Below are 23489 nucleotides of genomic sequence, written 5' to 3' on the forward strand. Positions count from 1 at the left end.
GCAGAAAAGCTTTCCTCAGAAAATTCAGGACAGACAAAAGAAAGGACATCTTCACACAGCAGAGCTCTCTCCCACAAGATAAAATGAAGGCCAAACAGTTAGATGGCTTTAGCAGCAGATTAGACAAAACAATGGGGCAGGAAAAGCTATATACAGCCAACAGCCACAAGGTCTCCCCTCCACCGTTGGAGGCAGCATGCTGTTCCTGGGAATTGCAAGTGGGGTGAGCACAGATCCTGCTTGTAGGATTCACATCTGGTTGTGAGAATAAGACGGGCTTTGGGCCTGATCCAGCCAGGCAAAAGCACTCAAGGAGGGTGCAATGTAGGACTGGTGAGGGTGCGTTGCTTGGAAGGAGTTTTGAGGGCCAAGCACATAGGCCTGGAAGGTGGCCTTTGGTCCAGGGACCTGGAGTCCCCCCACCCCTGATTTCGAAAAACCCATTGTCACTGAAAGGAAAGTATGAAGGGAGTAAGGAAGTGCTCAGGTGATCAGGACACCCAAGGACAATGCCTCACCTGGTCCCACCCCTGATCCAGTGGCGGCATGTCCTAGAGAGAAAAACGGCAACAAGGAGAGGAGAGTTAACACCACCAGAAGCAAGAACAGCAAGAGGGGAGAAAGTTTTATCAAAAGAGGCAATGGCATTCTGGGTTAAGAGCACTCTGCTTATTCTGTGGTCCAAGGGCTGATTATATCACTGAAAGTCCCAGCGGCCTCAGGGTAAGATGCATGGAAGATCCCGTAATGGCAGGGTTTGCACGCTGATGCCCAAGCAAGAACAGGCCACAGCAAACCTGGACTTGCATGCTCTCCCCTTACATCTCCTCCTCTCATGCGGCCAGGAACCCGGACACTTATGCCCAGCCATGGTTTGCTGTGTTGCCTGGGACAACGAGCTGCAGCTAACATCAACAATGGTTAATATCAAACACACCAACTTCAAATGTTTGTTTCTATAAGCTAACTTCAGAATCTAATTCTGCTTAACATTAATGGCTGTTCTCAGTCCAGACAACAGAGGAAGCAGCAGTTACCTAGAAGTGGAAACTCTCACGCCCTTCTTCTTGGCTGCATAGGAGGAAGTGAGGGGGACGTTCACTGTGCTTGCTCACATCATGCCAATCCACAGTTTAGCATGGCATGTGACGCAGCCAATGAGATCTTGCTGTAGACCAATGTAGTGCATTTTTTTTTAGTCACTGTGTTAAATTTTAAAGGGACATTCTGTTGTTTTCTCAAATTCAACCTGAGGTGCTTTGCAAAGGATTACCTGAAGCTTATGAATCTTTTACCTGTATGTGCATGTATACCTAGCCAGTTGTTTGTTCTATTTTGTTGTTGCTTCTGCTCAGAAACGTAACTTATTTCTGGCCTGCAGGCAAAGGGGAATTGTGACCTGCACTAGCGATTGTGAACTCCTGGGATAGCACTTGCCCTCCCGACAGCCTCAGTCACTTGGCCTTCCTGTTGTGGCTGTAACAATGCCAGGGCTTACCTTCTCCTGTTCAGCATGTAGGACCCTTGCCTGGGTGTGCTCCATGGTGCTCTGCAGTGAGCTATCGCTCTGCTCAAATATCAGGATGCTCTGCTCCACATAGCTGGGGGAAGAATTGTTTTTTGCACACGTGAATGTTTGCATGATTTGATACTTTCCATCCTCTCATGTAAAAAAAGAAATCAAGGCAGTATCATATGTAGATCACACTTTTCAAAAGCCACCCTAGGAGAGCTTCTATCCTTTATATCAGAATCATAATAGTTCTTATTTTATGTTCCATCTTTCCTCCAAGGAGCTCAAATACTGGTATATAGTTTTCCTCCCTTTTTTATCTTCACAACAACCCTGTGAGGTAGGTTAGGCTGAGAGAGAGTGACTGGCCCAAGGTCACCTTCAAGGCAGAGTGGGGATTGGAACCCTGGTCTCCCAGATCTTACTCTGACAGACCCTCTTAACTGCTACCCCACACTGGCTATATTCCTGTATTCCTCCATTTGTCCATCCAGCCCAGTACTGTCCACTTTGACTGGCAGCAGCCTTGGGGTGTCTGGGGATTGAGCCAGGCCACCTGAGCTTTAGGCTCCCTGCAGTATAGGAGGAAGGGAGTTAACAAACCTGAGCACAGTAGGAAGAGTCTGTTAAGGGGTAGGATACTCAACTGGCCTTTGGGACTCTGCCTCGGCCAAGCCCCTCACCTACCCCACCTCATGAACTCCCCAAGGGAGCTTGAGCCTGGCTGGAATGTGTCCTTGAACGGTGACAGTGCACCTTGCTTCCCTGGACAGGGAGAGGTGTGTGCAGAAAGAAGCCCCACATGGTGTATTTTCTGGCTGCACAGAAGGCAGGAGCAGCATCTGTTGCTCTGTCCACTGGAGCCCCAGCCCAGCCCTGGAATGTGGAACCTGCCAGGTTGTCTATGAGACAAGGTGGCCCTCAGGATTCTTTGGAAGAAGCCACAGCTGTTGAAAATGGCATGGCGCTATTTGGAACGTATGATTTATTGTGATTTATTGAATTTGTATACAGGATTTCATCCGTAGATCTCAAGGTGGTACAGTGCAGATGGGGTCTGAGTTATGCAGCTGAGGTGAAGGCCGAAAGCCTCAAACACAGAGGTGGCAACCTGTTTACTGAGTTAGGATGCGACACCTGGGAGAATGGAAGGCTTAAAAGCTAAGAGCACCCTCAATTTATTTCTCACCCTGGCTTTGGAGCAGGTGTAGGAGTCGTCAGCCAGGCTGGGTCTGTAGCGGGGCTTTCTGAATGTGGTGCTGGTGAAGGTGTGAGGGAGTCCTTGGGGCCCAGGCTCTGTCCGGCGGAGTCAGCACCCTTTGCAAACCACACCTAAGGGAGCAAAAGAGGGGCATCATGGAGTCTGGTCAACCACTGCCTCCATTTGTAGAACCTTATCCAGGCGGTAGACTGACCACCCAACAACCTTCTGAGGTTCTCTTGGTTGCTAACATGTTGGGAGGAAGACATACTCACCCGTTTGACTTCCACCTCAAAGGCCAAGGTCGAGTCTGGAGGAATGCGTTCAGATTCTGCCAAAGGCCTGCAAGCCAATGCTGGTGGGATGAGGAGGAACCGCCTACCTCCTCTCTTCATGCCAATTATCGCATCTTCCCAGCCCTTCAAGTTCCAGAAATGGAGAACCAAGCAGAAAACAAATTTGGGTGACCGCCTTCGCTAAGGGCCAACAGCATCTGTGTGTATGTTTGTCAGGTTGGTAAAGGCTGGTCGAGAGTAGGGCACAGGAATACTGACAGTTCTCTTGCACTCTTGAGGACAGTACTGTAGTTTAAAGCAGGGATGAAAACCATTCCCTCTGGGGAAACCTTCTTGGTGGGGAGGAGCATGCCAGGAGTGGGCGGGGCAAAAGGGGAAAGTGGGAGGGGCAACGAATGCAATTTTTCCCTTTGTACAATAGGCTACCTTAGACACCCACACACACTCCCCCCTCTCTCTCATCCAGGACAGCAAGAGGCAACATTGGAGGTCCAGGACTGTTTTGGTCCAGGCCACAGAGCAGGCTTGGCGAGGGGCATGGCCTGGGGTGAATCCTGAGGGCCAGTTTCAGTCCCTGCTGGGCCTGAGGTTCCCCACCCCACCTGTAAAGAAAGGCAAAGCCTGACTGACCAGTAGGGCAGGATCAGGAATTTTGCAGAAGACCCTGTTTGGGCCTCCCACTCCAGCAGATCCTGGCAAGTGTAGACAAGCTGGGACAGCTAACTGCCTGCTGTTCTTGAGGAAGCCATTTGATCTGGGTCTGAGCTCAAAAAACATCACTGCTATTCAGCCTTCCACACAGCCCAGGCTGCTGAACTCTGCTTAGATGTGGAAGTGGAGGCAAGAATCGCTAACTGGGACCTTGCACTTCAGTGGGAAGATAGCGCTATCTTACCTGGATGATTTTACTAGAGTCTAGCTTCACACGCAGCAGCTTTGCGTTGTATATATTTGAGTCGAAAACCTGTTCCAAAAGTGGAAGGACAATGGGGTGAAATTACTTTTAATGCAGAAGATAATAGGTTCACGTTCCGCTACTCCCACTGCTGAGCCAACAGCAATGAGTATCGAAGGACGGGGCACAGCTCAGGGACACAGCACCTGTTTTGCAGGCAGAAGGTTCCAGGTTCAAGCCTGGCAACTCCAAGTAGGTCAGGGAAGGACTTTTGCTTGAAAGCCTGGAGAGCTACTGCCACTCAATGTGGGCGATGCCAACCTAGACCAGTGGCCTGATGCAGTGCAAGGCAGCTTTCCATGTTGAATCCCCTACCTAGCGGTGCCTCCCATGTTGCAGATTGGGTAGAATTATGGTTGAGAAATAGGATCTACACCTTGGAGACAGGTGTAGCTTAGGACCCAACAGCATGTGCTTCCCAGGAAGAAGGTCCTGGGTTCCCTCCCCAGCATCCCCAATTGAGAAAGGGCGGCAAGGCTGGGCAAGGCCCCACCTCTGGAGAGCTACCAATGCAACCCCCATGGAAAAGCATGGTTGGGGTCAAATGCACATTGAGCTGTGAAGCAAGCTGGGTGAGCCTCACCAAGTCCCTCTCCTGTTTCATTTCCTTGCAATGTTATTGAAAGGCAAAAGGATGGGGTTGTGGGAGAAAAGGGCTGTATGCAATCTATAAACCAGGAGTGGGAAAGCTGTGGCCATGCAGTGCTGCTAGAGACTTCCACCCTCATCATCCCCAGCCACCCCCTCTGCCAGGTCTCACCTGCCCAAGACTACCGTTCTGGAACAGCCAGCCTGTAAAAGTGATCTCCAGGACATCTCCAGTCGCCACACCTTGGCCGTCTCCGAGAACAAGATCCTGGCACAGCACAGAGTCAGGAGAACGGCTGCTGTTATACTTGGCAATGCACAGCTGCAAGGAGGAAGAACCAAGCCCTTTGTGTCATTAGCCTGCATTGTCATCCGCACCTATGCAATCTGGCCCAGCGCAGCACTGGCTGAAGACCCCAGGGGCCTGAAAAGGCCCTAACTGGCTACACCACCATTCCTTGCCCTCCCTGGATGCTTCTTAGTGGTTGGCAGAGAAAGCATCTGGCGACTGATGCAAGAGAGCTGACCTCCCACGAACACTAGTTCAGTGTCTGCAGGTCAGCAACCCCCCCACCCCAAAATGCAATGCACGCCTCTGGCACCTGTTTACTGAAGTGCACAGCCGCCATTTCTGAGTCAAACATGATGGACCAATTCTGCCTCTGATCATCATAAAATGTGCAGTAGTTGTTGGGCTGCACCTGCGGAAAGAGAAAGGAGGAAGTGGAATTCTGAGCAGCAGACAGCCTCTGCTCCAAACAACTTTCTTCCTGATGGGTCTTGCTAAAGACTTTGGGTTGTGTCCCAATGTTAGCCCTACTCAGAGCACACCCATGAAAATTGATGGACATGATGAACTTTGGTGCATTAATTTCAGTGAGTGTACTCTAAGTACACACACAAAACATCAACGTCTGTAGTGTGTCATGTTTAGAAATGGAAAAATGCTATAGGACTTCGGGGTGGAGGGCTACCCCATGGGATGTAAGCTACAGGAGCACAGAGGGCAGAATGTCATCTACTTTACTTTTTTACCTCTAGGTAAGTGTTTTAACCATAGAGGGGGCCCTTGGATCTAACACTATTCAAATCTAATGGGTTGCAACAAGCATTAGCCCTACTCAAAGCAGACCCACTGAAATTAATTGACCACAGCTGAGACCTCATATGCAATGTGCATTTCAAACCACCAAAGAATTCTGCTTAGCTTCAGCCTATGCCATGGTCCTTGCAGGTCTTAACGTCAAAGCTTACCGTGAATACAAAAGAGGCATGGATGCTGGCAGTCGCAATCTGCTGCAGCTGGGTGATATAAAGAAGCACTTTGTACTGGATTCCACAAGAGACGGAAGGACAGAAGAAAACAAGAGCAAAAGTGAGGAATCAAAAACTACGGAGCTGGCTCTTTTCAAAAGCACCTGGAGCTCTTCTTATACCAGGTAACATTTCCACAGCACCCCAACACCCAAATGACACATTAACATACAAATACATCAGAGATGTTCATCGTAGGAATTGCTTTGGTTGCAGCTGCCTGGCTTAATTACATGTGGAGTGACTTCATTACAGTGGAGCAGGCGTGGGGAGCCTTTGGTGCTGAGCTACAACACCCATTGGCTCTTGCCAGCATGGCCAGTGGAGAGGGATGATGGGAGCTGTCGTTCAGTGACATCTGGAGAACCAAAGGCTCCCTACACTTGGACAAACCAAGGGGTGAGATCTGTCCTTTTCTGCCTAATTAGCTAAACGAGAATGACATCCCAGTGTTTTATCCTGTCCCACCACCCTCACCTGCAACGGCGCAGGAGGACAAGGCAATCATACCAGAGTCTTCCTGGAATAAACGCATATGTTTCCTGACATATTTTATCTGTTGATTGTAAAACACCTGTGAATCCTTTCATAGCAAAGTGGGGCAGAACAAACCACTGAAGAGCTACTGACTGAGCTGAAAAGGACAGAGGCTGGAAAAACTGAATCCCTTTTCCAACATAAGCTGCTGAAACCCCCTTCCTTTTTTGAGTGTGGTGGGAACCTTTATTGATTTTTCAAGCCACGACAAAGTTACCGTCTTACCACCCTCTATCCACTCCGCACACAATATCCCCTAGGCCCTTCTTTTGTCAAGATTCTAGTCCACGTGGTTCTAGTTAAATGAGAGCACAGGGAGCTGCCTCAGACTGAATCAAACCACTGGTTTCTCTAGCTCAGGACTGCCTACTCTGACCGGCAGCAGTGTCCCCAGCCCTACCCAGAGGAGCTAGCGATTGGAGTTGGGAGCTTCTGTTTGCAAAGTGGATGCTGTGTTGCTGAGTGACAGCCCCTTCCCTGCTGAGAATACCTTTTGTAGAGAAGTGAGGTCAGAATAAGAAAAATGGGAGCTATAACCCTTGTGAGCTGATTGGGCAGAAAGAAACAGGAGCCAAAACAGCAACTTCCAGAGTAAGACACCATCAGGAAACCAGGATTCAGACAAAGGGAAGCATTTCCTTAGCCCAAGCTACATCAACCCGGTATCCTCCAGATGTTTAGGACCAACAGCAGCTGTAGTCCCAAACATCTGGAGGACAGCAGGATGAATGACAGAAGGCCAGGCTACTTCAAGACACCACACCTCCTCCTCTTACCTCCTTGGTTTCATTGCTGCCCACTACAGCTGCTCCATACTTGCCATGTTTCACATATTTCCCATTGGTACTGGAGTGAGAAGAGAACACCTCTTAGCTTCCCACAATTGTTGCCACCATGCCAACCCCATGGGTTATATTAAGCAGCTCTTTACAAAGACTTCCCAGGGGTTGTTTAACTCCCATCAGCCCAGGCCATCTGGCCAATGGTGAGGGGTGATGTGGGGGGTGGGCGGTAGCAGCCCAGCAACATTTTATCAGCCCACAAGCTCCCCATCCCAGGAGGTCTCTATCCTCATTTCAGTTCGGTGTTGGCTAGTGCCTCATTGGGGTGAATGCAGGGAGCCCAACTCTAGGTGGCACCAGAGCCAACAACAAGAAGGGCCAGCTAAGTCTAGGGCTGTCCCCATCCTCCTCCCTGCTGTGTTCTACCATGGCAGCATGGAGACTGAGGGGGAAGAGGAAGCTGACAGGAAGTCCTGCCCTCTGGATCGGTTGGACGTAAGAAGGCAGGCAGGTGGGAGCCAGCTGAGGGCAGAATGAGGGGGTGCCGTCCTACTGGACCTGCTTTCACTGGTGTGGCATAAGGAAAGGAAATCAACAGCACATTGAGCCAGAGTCAATGATATCCACAGCCTGATTGGCTGGAAGTAAAAAAACAACAACAGGCAGGTGGGGGCAGGCTGAGGTTGGGGAGGCGGTGCCCCATTCGCCCTAATCGACCACCCCCAACTGTTGTTCAGTTCCACCTCTTTCCGAAGAAGCCAGGCAAGATCGAGAGATGATTGCAAAAGATGTGAGCACAGGACTTGGGTAGCAAGAACACACTGCAGCTCATCCCCTCTACTGTAGTACTCACAACAAATATGCATGAACAACTGTAGCGAAGAAGACTGACTGCACTGCTGCAGTGGACGCAGGAGCAGCAGCGGGCACAGCAGTGGGTGCAGCAGCAGCAGCTGCAGGAGGATGCTTCTGGGTAGACAGACCTGCAGCTGGAGCAGCACATGAGAAGGGTAAGTGCTCTGTTGCAAACAGAACATTGCTTGCAAACATCAGGCCAAGTTAGCTCTCTTGTCTTGGGACCAAGCCAGTTGCTCAGATTAATGAAAAACAGGAAGTTGCCTTGTATGGTGTCAAACCACTGGGTCCATCTTCCTCAGTGTGGTGAATACAGACCACCAGCACCTTTCTGGGGGCCCTGGTCAGGGGTCTCTCCCCAGCGCTACTCGGGAGTTGACCAACCCAGTTGATTCTGTGGGGCTTCAGAACCAAAGGTTGGGCTAGATGGGCCACTGCCCTGGTCCACAAGGGCTCATCTTATGTTCCTAGGCATTGTGAACAGTTTACTTACCGGTAGCTGGATGACTAATTTTGGCCCGCTTGGATGGCCTTGGATTTCCAGATTCTGTAGCTGTCTGATCCTGTTCAAAGACAGAGGCCAGCCTGGTCCTGGGCAGAAAAAAAAGTAACCATTCACTTCATTCACAGATGCTCATGTTTCACTGCAGGTTGGCGATTTTGTTGCAGCCTTCCCCAAAGACCAGAGGGTAATGGATTCAAAAACTAGAATCCTGTCAGTGATTAGGATGCTGGCCACATGACCTGGAACCTGTACGCCGGCTCCCTCGGCCAATAAAGTGAGATGGGCGCCGCAACCCCAGAGTTGGTCATGACTGGACCTAATGGTCAGGGGTCCCTTTACCTAAAGGAGTAGACACATTGTGAGTCTTCTCTAAGCAGAACTTAGTTGGAGACAATCCCTTCTTTTTCCTATCAAGTTTCTATAACCTCTCTTAAGAACAAAAGAAAAGCCTGCAGGATCTGGCCCAAGGCCCAGCGAATCCAGCATTCTGTTCTTACAGTAGCCAACAGAACCCAAGCACAAGAGGCCTCCCCCCTCCTGTGGTCTCCAGCAACAGTTATTCAGAAGCCCTGCTGCCACCAACTTGGTGAGCACAGCCACGGTGATTAACATTGCTAGCCTTCTCCTCCCTGAATTTTTCTAATCCTATTTTAAAGTCACCCAAGTTGGTGGCCATTCCTGCCTCTTGTGGGACAGTTCTGTAGTTTAACTGTGCATGGTGTGAGAAAGTACTTTCTTTTGCCTTTCCTGAAGGTCTTCCAACATTCAGCTTCATCAGATGTTCACAAGAGGGAGAGAAATTGTTCCCTATCCACTTTCTCCATGCCATGCCTAATTTGATAAACTTCTATCACATTATCTCTTACTTGCTTTTACTAAACTACAAAGTCCCTAAAACTGAAAAGACTTCTGCCAAATTAGTGCACCCAAGCTTTTATAGAACCTAGTAAACAAAACAAAAATTTAAAGGAATCCATTATTGCAAAGATACAAGCCCTGCCCTTGCAGTTTACCCTTTCCCCACACAGGAAGATTCATAGCCAGGAATGTGGGGAGAGGGAATAAACCTGGCTGAACACAAGTGGTTTTCCCTACAGACATTCAGAAGTATCTCATCTCAGGTTTGTTCTAGGAGCAGAAACATACCAGTTACCCCACATCCTAGCCCACTTCCCTGCACTCCTGAGAGCTAGAAACTTGCAGATTAAAACAAACGAATAAACACTAAGACCAAGTATCTTCAAACATTAAATTTACAGACTTAGCCCCAAACTCCATGCTATACTGAACAGCAAGCAAAAATATCCAAGGGGTGAAGTGCCCATTTTAAATGCCTGACAGCACCCCAAACAGCTGGTCCGGATGAAACAAACCCGTGGACTGCCTGCCAAAGGTACTCTGTTCGCCCTGGGTCTGACATCGCTGTTGAAGTGCCCCAGTCGGTTCTCCAGCTCCCACCCATTCAATGTTGGCTGCTGTTTTCTCGTGTCATTACCCCTCCCCTCTCTTTTCCATCCTGAAGCATCAGCAAAGTAAGTGAATTAAACAGCTAAGGTTTCCAAAGGCAATTCTGCGTTTGCACAACAGCAATCCTCTGGAATGGCTGCATGACCTTGTGAGAGATACGAAAATCCATCCTGTATCATCCCTAAGCAGTTCCTCTAGGATTCCAGCTAGAGAAAAACCACAAGTGGCAACATGCATGTTTGAGGGGCTCCCAAAAGAAGCGAGCAGAACAGAGATTGTGAGCTTGGCTTCCCCTTCTGGGGAGAGTGACATTCTGGGAAGACATAGGTCAGGGGTCAGCAAACTTTTTAAGCAGGGGGGCAGTCCATTGTCCCCCAAACCTTGTGGGGGGCCGGACTATATTTTGAATATTGGGGGGGGGGGCATCTGCAGTTCTCCATAAATTTCTGAACTAGAACTCCCACTGGCTATATGTCACTCTGACCTCTGCTCACTGCCAGTGTTGCCAAAAGCAGCAGTGCAGTGCCTTTATTTTGAACACCTAAAATGTCACAGTGTAAAGGGCACTAGAAATCTTTCTTAGGGTTCCTTTTGTAAAAGGAATCTAAGACCCCAAAACACCTCCATTCAGTCCTGTTACTGGCACCCACTTTAGGGCAGGAGTTAGAATTCCAAATTGTGACCTGGGAGATCTGGGTTCAGATCCTCACTTGGAGATGAAGCTCACTTTGTGACTCTCTCTCAGTGTAACATCAGCACAGAAGAAGTGGAAACAGAAAGCTAGAATTAGGAAAAGGGAAAATATTTCACCACAGCACAGGCAACAGGCATTTGTTGTTTTTTTTAAAGATATTTATTGGAATTTTACAGAATGAAAAAAGGAAAAAGAAAACTACAAAATACAAAATAAAAATAGTTAAAAAACAATTCCATCTTTCCATCACTTATTTTTCATTTGCTTGTTTCCCAGACCTCCTCACACCTCCCTTTTTTGTATTCCAATTCAATTTATTAGTTCAGCAAATCCTTTCCCTCTTTGTTTATCCTAGTCTTTAATCTTAAAATATTATACCATTAAATTTTTACCTGTTAATAATCCATTTTTTCATATTCCTTATAGCGTTATAGCTAAAAACCACTTAACATTTTATCCAACATCATTCTAACATTCATTAATTTTACAATATTTCTGTAGATAGTCTTTAAATTTCTTCCAATCTTCTTCCACCGACTCTTCTCCCTGGTCTCGGATTCTGCCGGTCATTTCTGCCAGTTCCATATAGTCCATCACCTTCATCTGCCATTCTTCCAGGGTGGGTAATTCTTCTGTCTTCCAATACTTTGCAATAAGTATTCTTGCTGCTGTCGTGGCATACATAAAGAAAGTTCTATCCGTTTTTGGCACCAATTGGCCTACGATGCCCAGGAGAAAGGCCTCTGGTTTCTTCAAGAAGGTATATTTAAATACCTTTTTCATTTCATTATATATCATCTCCCAGAAAGCCTTAATCCTTGGGCATGTCCACTAAAGGTGAAAGAATGTACCTTCAGTTTCTTTACATTTCCAACACTTATTATCGGGCAGATGATAGGTTTTTGCAAGCTTGACTGGAGTCATGTACCACTTGTATATCATTTTCATAATATTCTCTCTTAAGGCATTACATGCCGTAAACTTCATACCTGTGGTCCATAACTGTTCCCAGTCAGCCATCATAATGTTATGTCCAACATCTTGAGACCACTTAATCTTAGCAGATTTCACCGTTTCATCCTGCGTATTCCATTTCAACAGCAAGTTATACATTCTTGACAAAGTCTTAGTTTTGGGATCTAACAGTTCTGTTTCCAATTTTGATTTTTCCACCTGGAATCCAATTTTTTTGTCCAAATTGTATGCCTCCATTATTTGATAATAATGAAGCCAATCTCGCACTTTGTTTTTTAATTTTTCATAACTCTGCAATTTCAGTTTGTCTCCCACTTGTTCCAAAATTTCCCAATATTTCGGCCATTTGGCCTCTATATTGAGTTTTTTCTGAGCCTTCGCTTCCATCGGTGACAACCACCTTGGGGTTTTATTTTCAAGCAAATCCTTATATCTTATCCAGACATTAAACAGTGCTTTCCTGACAATATGGTTTTTAAATGCTTTATGTGCTTTGACCTTGTCATACCACAGATATGCATGCCATCTAAATACATTATTAAAACCTTCCAGATCCAAAATGTCTGTGTTTTCAAGGAGTAGCCATTCTTTCAACCAGCAGAAAGCTGCTGATTCATAATAAAGTTTAAGGTCTGGCAGGGCAAATCCACCCCTTTCCTTTGCATCTGTTAATATTTTAAATTTTATTCTGGGCTTCTTGCCCTGCCAGACAAATCTAGAAATATCTCTCTGCCACTTCTTGAAACAATCTATTTTGTCCAAAATTTGCAATGTTTGAAACAAAAATAACATTCTTGGCAATACATTCATCTTTATAGCAGCAATACGGCCTAACAATGAAAGCTTCAAATTTGACCAGATTTCTAAATCTTTTTTCACTTCCGTCTAGCATTTTTCATAATTGTCTTTAAATAAATTCCCATTTTTAGCTGTCATGTTAATCCCCAGGTATTTCACTTCTTAACCACTGTTAAACCTGTCACATTCTGAAACCTCTCTCTTTCAATCGCTGTTAAATTTTTCTCTAAAACCTTTGTTTTTAGTTTATTCAATTTAAATCCTGCAACCTGGCCAAAATCTTGAATCAGTTCCAAAACTCTTTTGGTACTAGATTCTGGCTCCTGTAATGTCAGTAGTAGATTGTCTGCAAATGCTCTCAGTTTATACTGTTTAGCTCCGACTTGTACACCTTTAACCAACTGGTCCCTTCTAATCATATTCAGCAAAACCTCCAGGGCTGATATAAAAAGCAATGGAGAAATTGGGCAACCTTGTCGTGTTTCTTTTTCTATCTTAAATTCCTCTGTAACCTCGTTATTAACAATTAACTTAGCCTTTTGCTCAGAGTAAATTGCACTTATACCATTTCCAAATCCTTCTCCCACCCCCATCCCCTGAAGGTTCTTCTTCATAAAACTCCAAGAAATGTTGTCAAAGGCTTTCTCCGCGTCCACAAATATCAAAACTGCCTTAGTATTAATATTCACTTCTAGCTTTTCCAAGATGTTAATTATATTCCTCAAATTGTCAGACAAATGTCTACCCGGAAGAACGCCTGCTTGGTCTTTATGAATCTCTTCCATCAACACTTTTTTTAATCTCTTGGCCAAAATATCTGCAAAAATTTTGTAATCCACATTGAGTAATGATATGGGGCAGTAGTTCTTAAGCTGGGTTTTTTCAGTTTCTGTTTTCGGTATAAGTGTAATGTACGCTTCTTTCCACGACTCTGGTGCCTTTTTCCCTTCCAATATTTCATTACAGACTTCCTTTAAAGGTTGTACTAACCATTCTTTTAAAGTTCTGTAATATCTTGAAGTCAGTCCATCTGGTCCTGGAGATTTGCCTAATTGCATGTTCTGAATGGCACCTTCTATTTCCTGTTCAGATATTTTGTAATTCAACATTAATTTATTTTCTTGAGAAATTTTTTGTAATCCATTTATCTTCAAAAATCGATCTATATCAGCTTCTTTCAGTGGCCCTTGTGTGTATAATTGTTTAAAGTACCTCTGGAAACAATTTTTAATCTCGGCTGGGTTCTGTATGTTTTTTCCTTCCACTTCTAAATATGTAATAGTATTTAATTTTTGTCTTTTTTTCATTTGCCAAGCCAACAATTTCCCACATTTGTTAGCTGATTCAAATGTCTTTTGTCTCATTTGTTTAATTTTCCATTCTATTTCTTGATTCATCATTTTCATATATTGTACTTGATATAACTTTATTTCTCTCAGAATCTCTTGCGACTTTGGTTTTGCTCTCAATTTCTTCTCACTTTCTTTTATTTTCTCCAAAATTGTGTCTTTCTTCTCATTTAGACTTCTCTTCTTTATTGCATTCTGTTGTATCAAGAACCCTCTCATAACGGCTTTGCTTGCGACCCAGATAACTCTTTTTTCAACATTAGTGTTCATATTTATCTCAAAATAGTCTCTGATAGTTTTTTGGGCCTTCTTAATCACATTTTCATCTCTAAATAAGGTGTCATTCATCCTCCATCTAAAAGAGCCAGTTGATATTAGTTTCATCTCCATCTTCACAGCATTATGGTTGGAGCAAGTTCTTGGACAAATTTCCGCCTTCTTTATCTTTGGTGCCATTCTTCTAGTTATTCATATTTGGTCATGCTGGTCCATGTCATTTTGGCTTCAGAAAAGAAAGTTCCCTCTCTACCCAAGGGATTCTTTGTTCTCCAGATATCAACTAAGTCCAGATTATCTGTCATCTCAAAGAAAGTTTTCGGTAGTCTACCATCCTTGGTGACTACCTGTCTTTGTGCCTTATCCATATCTGTAGATACCACTCCGTTCATATCTCCCATCAAAATCAAGTTATAATCCATGTAGTCCATTAAGGTCTCATGCAACTTTTTAAAGAATTCAGATTTCCCCTCATTCGGTGCATAAACTCCTACTATCAAGAATTTCTCTCCTTAAATTTGAATTTCAATTGCCACAAATCTTCATTGGTCATCTTTAAAAATAAATTTCGGTGATAATCTCTCCTTTGAGTAGATCACTACTCCTCTTTTTTAACTTTGTCAGATGAAATAAACTCCTGTCTCAGTCTTTTGTTAATCAATACTTTTCTATGTAGCCTTATCACATGTGTTTCCTGTAGGCAAATCAAGTCCAATTGTTCCTTTTTCAGTAAGTGAAAGACATTTTCCCTTTTCCGGGGAGAGTTTAGACCGTTACAATTCCAACTTAGTAGTTGCAGAGCCATAATGTAGTTACTTTATTTTCCTCAAACTGCGCCAAGTGCTTGTTCTTGTTCTGTCAGTGGTGTCACTGTCTCTGAACCATGCAAACCAAAAGATAAGTTTGCTATGTCTAAGATTCCTCTTTCCAGTGCTCTTGGCTCTTCTCCAGATTCCGCTTCTTTCTGTAAGTCTTCTCCGTGATCTTTCAAAAATCTATCTTTGTCGTCAGGTGATCTTATTTTTATCTTTCTCCCTTTGTATTTAAAAGACAGGCCTTGAGGGAATTCCCACCTAAAAATGATTCTGTTACTTCTCAGCAAAGCGACCAGGTCTCCGTAGTTAAACCTGAGATCCAAAAGATGTTTCGGAATGTCCTTAAATATCTCCACACTTGACTGATGAATTTCCAAGGTCTTTCGGAAATGCAGATTCAAGATTCTGTCTCTCTCCTCTTTTGTTCGAAGGGTAATGAGGCAGTCTCTCACCTTGTTCTTTCCTCCTCTTCCAAGCCTGAATGCACTCACTATCTTAAATTCTTCCTTCCCCAAGTCTAGTTGCCAGAAGTCTGCAAATTCCTTCGTAAGAAAGTCAGTCAAGTTATCTTTCTCAAGTTCAGGTACAGCCCTGATCCTCAAATTCGTTTGTTTCTCCTTCAATTCAATCATAGAAAACATCAACCTGTAGTCGTCAAGTTGCCTGTGTATCGGTGGTATCTTCTCTTCAGTGGCAGTTGCTATTTCCTTTGCTTCTTCAGCTGTCTTTCGAGTCTGAGTAGATTCCTGAAGCAATTTCTCAATAGTCTCTGTATTGGTATTCACCTTCTGTCCCAAGTTATTTATGCTTGTAGTGTTTTGGTCAATTTTAACTGATGCTTCAGCTACTTGTTTGTTTGTTTGTTTGTTTCAGCTACCTGTTTGTTTGTTTCAGCTACTTGTTTGGTTAAATTTTCCAAAGATTCATTAATTCTCCCTAGTGCCAGAGCTAAAACATCCTCAGACGACATTCCTTTTGACTTCGCTTGTACAGGTGCGGCCCCTGATGGTCCAGGTGTTCCAGAAGAGCCAGATGCTGATGCTCTTCTCTGTAGCCCAATATCTGTATGAAAGGATTTACCAGACCTCATTGTTTTCTCTTGGAGCAACTCTGACTTTTCTTTTCCATCTGCCATAACACTAGATTAAGTCCAAGGTCAGTCCCACAGCTAGGATTTGTTATGAAGTGGAAAATTCCCCTGGCCCAGTTGTTTTTGTAACAATATCCAACTTCCTCTAGGGGGACACAGTAACAGTCAATCTTGTAACTTTAAAAAAAAAAAAACTTTTTAAGTCCCCCAATTCACCAAAAAATGACAGTTTCAATTCCAGTTACTTTAAAGTTACTTTAAAACCAGGAGAAGTCAGCCAGAAACACTGTATCTCTTTTGCAAAGTTAGCTGTCAAAAGCACTCTATTTACCAATAGTGCCTTTCACAGTACGGCATTCTCATTGTCTAAAGGCAGTCCATTCCCAGGGTCTAAGCGGTGGATTTTAGCTTCCTTTCCTCTCTTTTTTGCAAGGAAATACAGTTCAAACCTTTCCCCCTCCTCTCTTGCAATCCGGAGGGGAAATCTCCTGTTTGACGTTAGGATTTGAGTCCTTTTAAAGACGTCTTTCACAGTTTTAGCTTACAGTCTCTTTGCTTTGATCTATATACAAGAAACGGAAGGCGGACTTCCTGTTTATACCTCCCCGTTTCGGTGCCGAATTAGCTCTTTTCCTTCGTTTAAATCCAATTTTTTCCTACTCAGGGGTAGTTGCTTTTTGTAGCCAAATTGTCCCAGGAAAAAGTCAGCACTCTCCAATAACGGCTGTGCAGCTTCGCTCCGCGGAAGAAGCAGTCCACTCACAGCACTGCGCCACTCACCCCGCTTCGCTCCGGAGCCCAAAAAAAAAGGGTTCCTTCGCAGATTGGGGGGGCGCTGAAGGTGCCCGCTGAGTCCCACGTTCACAGGCTTCCCCTGCCTGTGATTTTTAGAGGGGTCCCCGCTTTGCTGCAGCGGTCAGACCCGATCCCGTGGAGCTGGTCCCTCAGAGACAGAGGGAATCCGCCATTACCGATGGCGCTAACCCGGAAGTCAGGCATGCAACAGGCATTTGTATGCAAATCAGCAAACTTCATGGGGAAGTTCAGTTGAATTCAGTGGAGTCTACCCCCAAATAAGTCTTGCTTTTTATTTTATTTTTTTAAATATTTATTGGTTTTTTCAAAAGTTAGTGTAACATAAAAATAACAAAATTACAAAAAATCACAAAAAAAGAAAAAAGAAAAAAAGACCAAAAAATGCATACATCAAAAAAAAAGAAAAAAAAAAGACAAGACCACAGGTATAATTTCCTTCCCTTATGTTCATGAAACTTACTTTCCCGACCTCCTCGTACCTCCCCTTACTGCATTCTACTCTCTGATCAGTTCTCTTCAGCAAATCCTTCCCCTAGTTTCTATTAAAATCTTTGACCTTTCTTTTCATATTTACATAATCGTTACAGCAAACAACCACTTAATTTCAGAATCAACGTTGTCCTAACATTCAACAATTTTACAATATTTCTTAAGATAGTCTTTAAATATCTTCCAATCTTCTTCCGCCGACTCTTTTCCCTGGTCTCGGATTCTGCCGGTCATTTCTGCCAGTCCCATATAGTCTATAACGTTCATCTGCCATTCTTCCACGGTGGGTAATTCTTCTGTCTTCCAATACTTTGCGATGAGTATTCTTGCTGCTCTTGTAGCATACATAAAAAATGTTCTATCCTTCTTTGTCACCAATTGGCCGACCATACCCAGGAGAAAGGCCTCTGGTTTCTTCAGAAATGTATATTTAAATAACTTTTTCATTTCATTATAAATCCTCTCCCAGAAAGCCTTAATCCTTGGGCACGTCCACCAAAGGTGAAAGAATGTACCTTCAGTCTCTTTACATTTCCAACACTTATTATCAGACAAGTGGTAAATTTTTGCAAGCTTGACTGGGGTCATGTACCACCTATAAATCATTTTCATAATATTTTCTTTTAAGGCATTACATGCCGCAAATTTTATACCGGTGGTCCATAACCGTTCCCAGTCTTCAAACATAATGCTATGACCAATATCTTGTGCCCACTTGATCATAGCTGATTTAACTGTTTCATCCTGTGTATTCCATTCCAACAGCAAGTTATACATTTTTGACAAATTTTTAGTTTTGGGCTCCAACAATTCTGTCTCCAATTTCGATTTTTCCACCTGGAAACCATTTTTCTTATCTAACTTAAACACCTCCATTATTTGATGATAGTGAAGCCAGTCTCGCACTTTATCTTTCAATTTCTCATAACTCTGTAATTTGAATTTGTCACCCTCTTGTTCCACGATTTCCCAGTATTTCGGCCATTTAGACTCCATATTAAGTTTTTTCACGGCTTTTGCCTCCATTTCTTTTCAAGCAAATCCTTATATCTTATCCAGACATTAAACAGTGCTTTCCTGACAATATGGTTTTTAAAAGCTTTGTGAGCTTTGACCCTGTCGTACCACAAATATGCATGCCACCCAAACGTATTATTAAACCCTTCTAAATCCAAAATGTCTGTGTTCTCAAGAAGTAGCCAATCTTTTAACCAGCAGAAAGCTGCTGATTCATAGTAAAGTTTAAAATCTGGCAGTGCAAATCCCCCCCTTTCTTTTGCATCAGTCAATATCTTAAATTTTATTCTGGGCTTTTTGCCCTGCCAGATAAATCTAGAAATATCTCTCTGCCACTTCTTGAAACAATCCATCTTGTCCACAATTTGCAGTGTCTTGCTTTTTAAGAATAATCCTCCTTTCCCCATTAACCCTTGGGCCAAACTTCCTAGTCCCAAACCACTACTAAAACATAATATATTCCCTCACTATACAAAAGGTGTGGGGTTCCTTTGGCCCTCTGGATTGTAGCGCCTAACAGCACATATTTGCAGACAAACCCCTCTGCATGTGCTCGGAATCACCCTTTGCAAGCCTGCACCCCCCACCCCAGCCCCACATGCAGCCCCAGAACTACATGTAGCCCTAGCCCCACATGCAGCCCCAGACCCACATACAGCTCTAGTCCCACATGCAGCCCCAGACCCACATACAGCCCCAGAACGACATGCAACCCCAGAACCACATACAGCCCCAGAACCACATGCAGCCCCAGAACCACATACAGTCCCAGCCCCACACCCACCCCAGCCCCACATGCTGCCCCAACCCCACATGCTGCTCCAGCCGCACATACAGCTCTAGTCCCACATGCTGCCCCAGCCCCACATACAGTCCCAGCCCCACATGCAGCCCCAGAACCACATACGGTCCCAGCCCCACACCCACCTCAGCCCCACATGCTGCCCTAGCCCCACATACAGTCCCAGCCCCACATACAGCCCCAGACCCACATGCTGCCCCAGACCCACATACAGCCCCAGCCCCACAGTCTGCCCCAGCCCCACATGCAGCCCCAGACCCACATACAGCTATGGTCCCCTCACACAGCCCCGCCCCCTCACGCCGACCCAAAGACACCCGCACACCCTGCATCTCCCCCCACGCAGAGAGGCGCCGCATTCTCACCCTCCCGTCGGAAGCTGGAAGGCCTCGTCTTCTTCATCCATGTCCTCATCCTCACAAGCAACGCTGTGAGGCAGAGAGACAGAAAGAAGGAAAAAGAGAGATAAGGAACCTTGCTGGCTCAAAGACGCCTAGCTCTGCTGAACTTCGCCTCTCTCTCAGCGCCTAACAGCACGTATTTGCAGACAAAGCTCTCTGCATATGCTAGGAATCACCCTTCGCAAGCCTGCACACACCCACCCCAGCCCCACATACAGCTCTAGTACCACATGCTGCCCCAGCCCCACATGCAGCCCCAGAACCACGTACTGCCCCAGCCCCACATACAGCCCCAGAACCACATACAGCCCCAGAAGCACATGCAGTCCCAGCACCACACCCACCCCAGCCCCACATACAGCTCTAGTCCCACATGCTGCCCCAGCCCCACATGCAGCTCTAGACCCACATGCTGCCCCAGCCCCACATACAGCTCTAGTCCCAAATGCTTCCCCAACCCCACATACAGCTCTAGTCCCACATGCTGCCCCAGCCCCACATACAGCTCTAGTCCCACATGCTGCCCCAGCCCCACATACAACTCTAGTCCCACATGCTGCCCCAGCCCCACATACAGCTCTAGTCCCACATGCTGCCCCAGCCCCACATACAGTCCCAGCCCCACATGCAGCCCCAGACCCACATACAGCCCCAGCCCCAAATACAGCCCCAGAACGACATGCAGCCCCAGAACCACATACAGTCCCAGCCCCACACCCACCCAGCCCCACATGCTGCCCCAACCCCACATGCTGCCCCAGCCCCACATACAGCTCTAGTCCCACATGCTGCCCCAGCCCCACATACAGCTCTAGTCCCACATGCTGCCCCAGCCCCACATACAGTCCCAGCCCCACATGCAGCCCCAGACGCACATGCTGCCCCAGCCCCACATACAGCCCCAGAACGACATGCAGCCCCAGAACCACATACAGTCCCAGCCTCACACCCACCCCAGTCCCACATGCTGGCCCAAACCCACATGCAGCCCCAGCCCCACATACAGCTATGGTCCCCTCACACAGCCCCGCCCCCTCACGCGGACCCAAAGACACCCGCACACCCCGCATCTCCCCCCACGCAGAGAGGCGCCGCATTCTCACCCTCCCGTCGGAAGCTGGAAGGCCTCGTCTTCTTCATCCATGTCCCCCGACATCCTGACGGCCCCTCGCTCCCCGCGCCCCTCGGCTAAGCCCAAGCCGGGAGGCGAGAGCCGCAAAGCGCGCGGCTGCAACTTCTCTGCCATGGCGCAAGCGCGGGGCTGCGGAAGCGAAACTAGCAAGCCAAAGCGGCCGGCGGCATTCGCGGTCCCCAAACGGGCCAAACTTCCACGCGGAGGGAAGAAACGCGTCCACGGGGAAGCGAGCGATCAGCTGTTGCTGCCGCGAGTTTGGCGGCGGGACTCTTAAGTTTGACGGAAAGGGAGGGGGACACGGCTGGACCAATGGGAAGCTGGTTTCTGGGAGAGGGAGGCGGGAGGGCGGGTGACGCTCGCTCGAGGCTGGCCAATGAGGTGGCGCCTCTGCTCGCCGGGCGAAGAAGGGACGCGTCTGAGGAGATCGAGGGAAGGAGGAGAAGGCGAGGAAGGCGCAGGTAGCTACCTTCCGATTCTTCTCATTGTGCTATTTACACTTGGTCTGGCAAAACACATTTCTTTCTTCTTATTTAGCGTTCTCGTTTAATATCCATAAACTTTTACTATGTACATTCTCCATATTCCAAGATTCATTCTAGGTCTGCCAGGAGATTAACGTCGCCACTAATTTTTAAGATCTTCCTTAAATGTTATCCGATCTTGATTAACACTTGGTATTGAATTTCCTCTTATTCTCCCTGTTGTTCTGGCAAGTTGTAGATCTTCTATCATTTTTGCTTGCCAGTCCGTTTTTGTGGGGATGATATCACTGTTATAGCATTTATAACAACACCTTTCCAATTCCTTGCTATTAAAATCCTGGCTGCTGTGGTTTCATACATAAAAAGTGGTCTGTGGTTTTTCTTAATTTCCATGGACATAATACCTAACAGGAAGGATTCAGGTTTTTTTTTTTGGAAATGAGAGTTTGAAGATCTTTTAAACTTTAGAGTAAAGGGTAAAGAGCCAGTGTGGTGTAGTGGTTAAGAGCAGTGGACTCGTAACCTGGGGAACTGGGTTCGCTTCCCTGCTTCTCCACATGCAGCTGCTGGGTCACCTTGGGCCAGTCACACTTCTCTGAAGTCTCTCAGCCTCACCCACCTCACAGTGTTTGTTGTGGGGGAGGAAGGGAAAGGAGAATGTTAGCCGCTTTGAGACTCCCTAGGGTAGTGACAAAGCGGGATATCCAAACTCTTCTTCATCTTCTTCTTCTTCTTAGAAATTGTATCCCAGAATTCTTTTATCCTCTTGCATTCCCACCACATGTGTATAAAGGTACCAACCCCACTTTTCCCTCTCCAAGAAACATCTGAACTGTTTTTGTACATCTTGGCCAATTTGGCCGGGGTTAGGTACCACCTGTATAACATCTTCATCACATTTTCTCTAAGATTATAGCATGCAGTGAATCTTATGTCCTCCTTCCACAGCCTTTCTCACTCCTCCATATATATTGTGTCCAATATGTTGGGCCCAGTGTATCATAACCCATTTTAGTTCCTCCTCCTTGACTTCCCAGTCACTTAAGTCACATTCAAAGTACATGCTTCCCTCCCCCAAAGGATCCTGGGAATTGTAGCTTGTTCATCGTGGAGCTACATTTCCCAGCACCCTTAAACTTAAGTTCCCCGGCTGGCTGCATACACATCATACGTTTAAAGCATGTATCTTTCCCCCCAAAGAACCCTGGAAATCATAGTGTACCCCTCACTGAGCTACAGTTCCAAGCACCTTTAAACTAAAGTGCCCAGGGTACTTTGAGGAGAATGTGCTTTAAATGTGTGGCATTTGTGCAACCTGGTTGCATATGCAACATAAATTTAAATTACATTTCTCACCTTCAAGTTCCCCAAACCCTTAACAGACCACAGTCCCAACATTCTTTTGTCGTGAGGGGGAATTGCGTGCTTTGACAATGTAGTGTGTTCACACCCTCAGTTGCTTTACTGTGTAAGTCGCTTTGAGGTACCTGAATGCAAAAATAATGTGGGATTTAAGAGGTTTGGTGATGCATCTTACTCTAAACACCCATGACATGTCATAGAAAATAATCCAACTCTGGGATCATCTCTTGAGGTTAATTCTTGCACTGAACAAGTGGTGTGCCTTTCATTCCCACACACTGCTCCAGTAATGTTTGCAGCTGAAGCCTACATTTCAAGAAAGTTCCAGGAATCAGTGAACAGAAGCATTGCTGATTTTTCTACAATGTCTTATAACGAGCTTGTAAAGCTTCTGTAACCTGGGTAGCCAATTCAAAATTTGTGGTCACCAGAACATGCCCTTGCTACAAAGGGCCTGCTGCACCACTGGAAGATGGAGTAAGATGAAGGACAAGGGTGTGATATCTTTCCCTGTCTCTGCACCTGCATCATCTTCCTCCAGCTCAGAGCCAGAAAGGTAAGACAGAGGTTTGTTTTGGCTCTCTGTTCACACCCGGCAAGTGCAGAACTAAAGCAAGCTGTAGGCTTCTAACCATGTTTGGGACTGTGGAGAGTGTAATTATTTTTATCCCTCAGCAGCTCTAATGTCAGAAGAAGGCCTCAGACTTGACTCACTCACAAGAGCACGTCTAACTCCTTGCTCTGATGAAGGGAGCAAGCAGGCCTTTTTTCTTCTAATAAAGAGTTAACTTCACTTAATCCATATGATTTCTTTCTGGCTGGCTCGCTGAGAACAAACTACCACCGAAGGAGCATGGTGTGTCCTCCACCAAAGGTACTACCTCTCCTCTAACACCCCACACACTAATAACACACACACAGGTACTGTCCAGGATTCAAAATGGCACCCAACATCCAAACATCAATGAAGACCCC

At 45.9% G+C, this 23489-nt stretch overlaps 1 protein-coding gene across 4 annotated transcripts in view; it reads right to left on the reverse strand.

Moving 5' to 3' along the window:
* The window catches only part of LOC114589174 (uncharacterized), a 35398-nt gene extending 14451 nt beyond the window's left edge, over window positions 1–20947 (reverse strand). The window contains exons 1-13 of one of the 4 annotated variants that reach the window (XM_077922368.1): window positions 20639–20947; window positions 19500–19562; window positions 8535–8632; window positions 8040–8175; window positions 7181–7250; window positions 5808–5882; window positions 5156–5254; window positions 4726–4875; window positions 3906–3974; window positions 2990–3133; window positions 2703–2845; window positions 1499–1601; window positions 519–551 (exon numbers count right to left, since the gene is read on the reverse strand). In XM_077922368.1, the coding sequence (XP_077778494.1) occupies window positions 519–551; window positions 1499–1601; window positions 2703–2845; window positions 2990–3133; window positions 3906–3974; window positions 4726–4875; window positions 5156–5254; window positions 5808–5882; window positions 7181–7250; window positions 8040–8175; window positions 8535–8632; window positions 19500–19562; window positions 20639–20781 (1326 nt within the window). In that variant the 5' untranslated portion in view covers window positions 20782–20947. The remainder of the gene's footprint in view (window positions 1–518; window positions 552–1498; window positions 1602–2702; window positions 2846–2989; window positions 3134–3905; window positions 3975–4725; window positions 4876–5155; window positions 5255–5807; window positions 5883–7180; window positions 7251–8039; window positions 8176–8534; window positions 8633–19499; window positions 19563–20638) is intronic. The other 3 variants (XM_077922365.1, XM_077922367.1, XM_077922366.1) reach the window with 3 other exon arrangements.
* Between the last annotated feature and the right edge of the window lie 2542 nt (window positions 20948–23489).

This window comes from Podarcis muralis, chromosome Z (assembly GCF_964188315.1).
Source record: "Podarcis muralis chromosome Z, rPodMur119.hap1.1, whole genome shotgun sequence".
NCBI lineage: Eukaryota > Metazoa > Chordata > Lepidosauria > Squamata > Lacertidae > Podarcis > Podarcis muralis.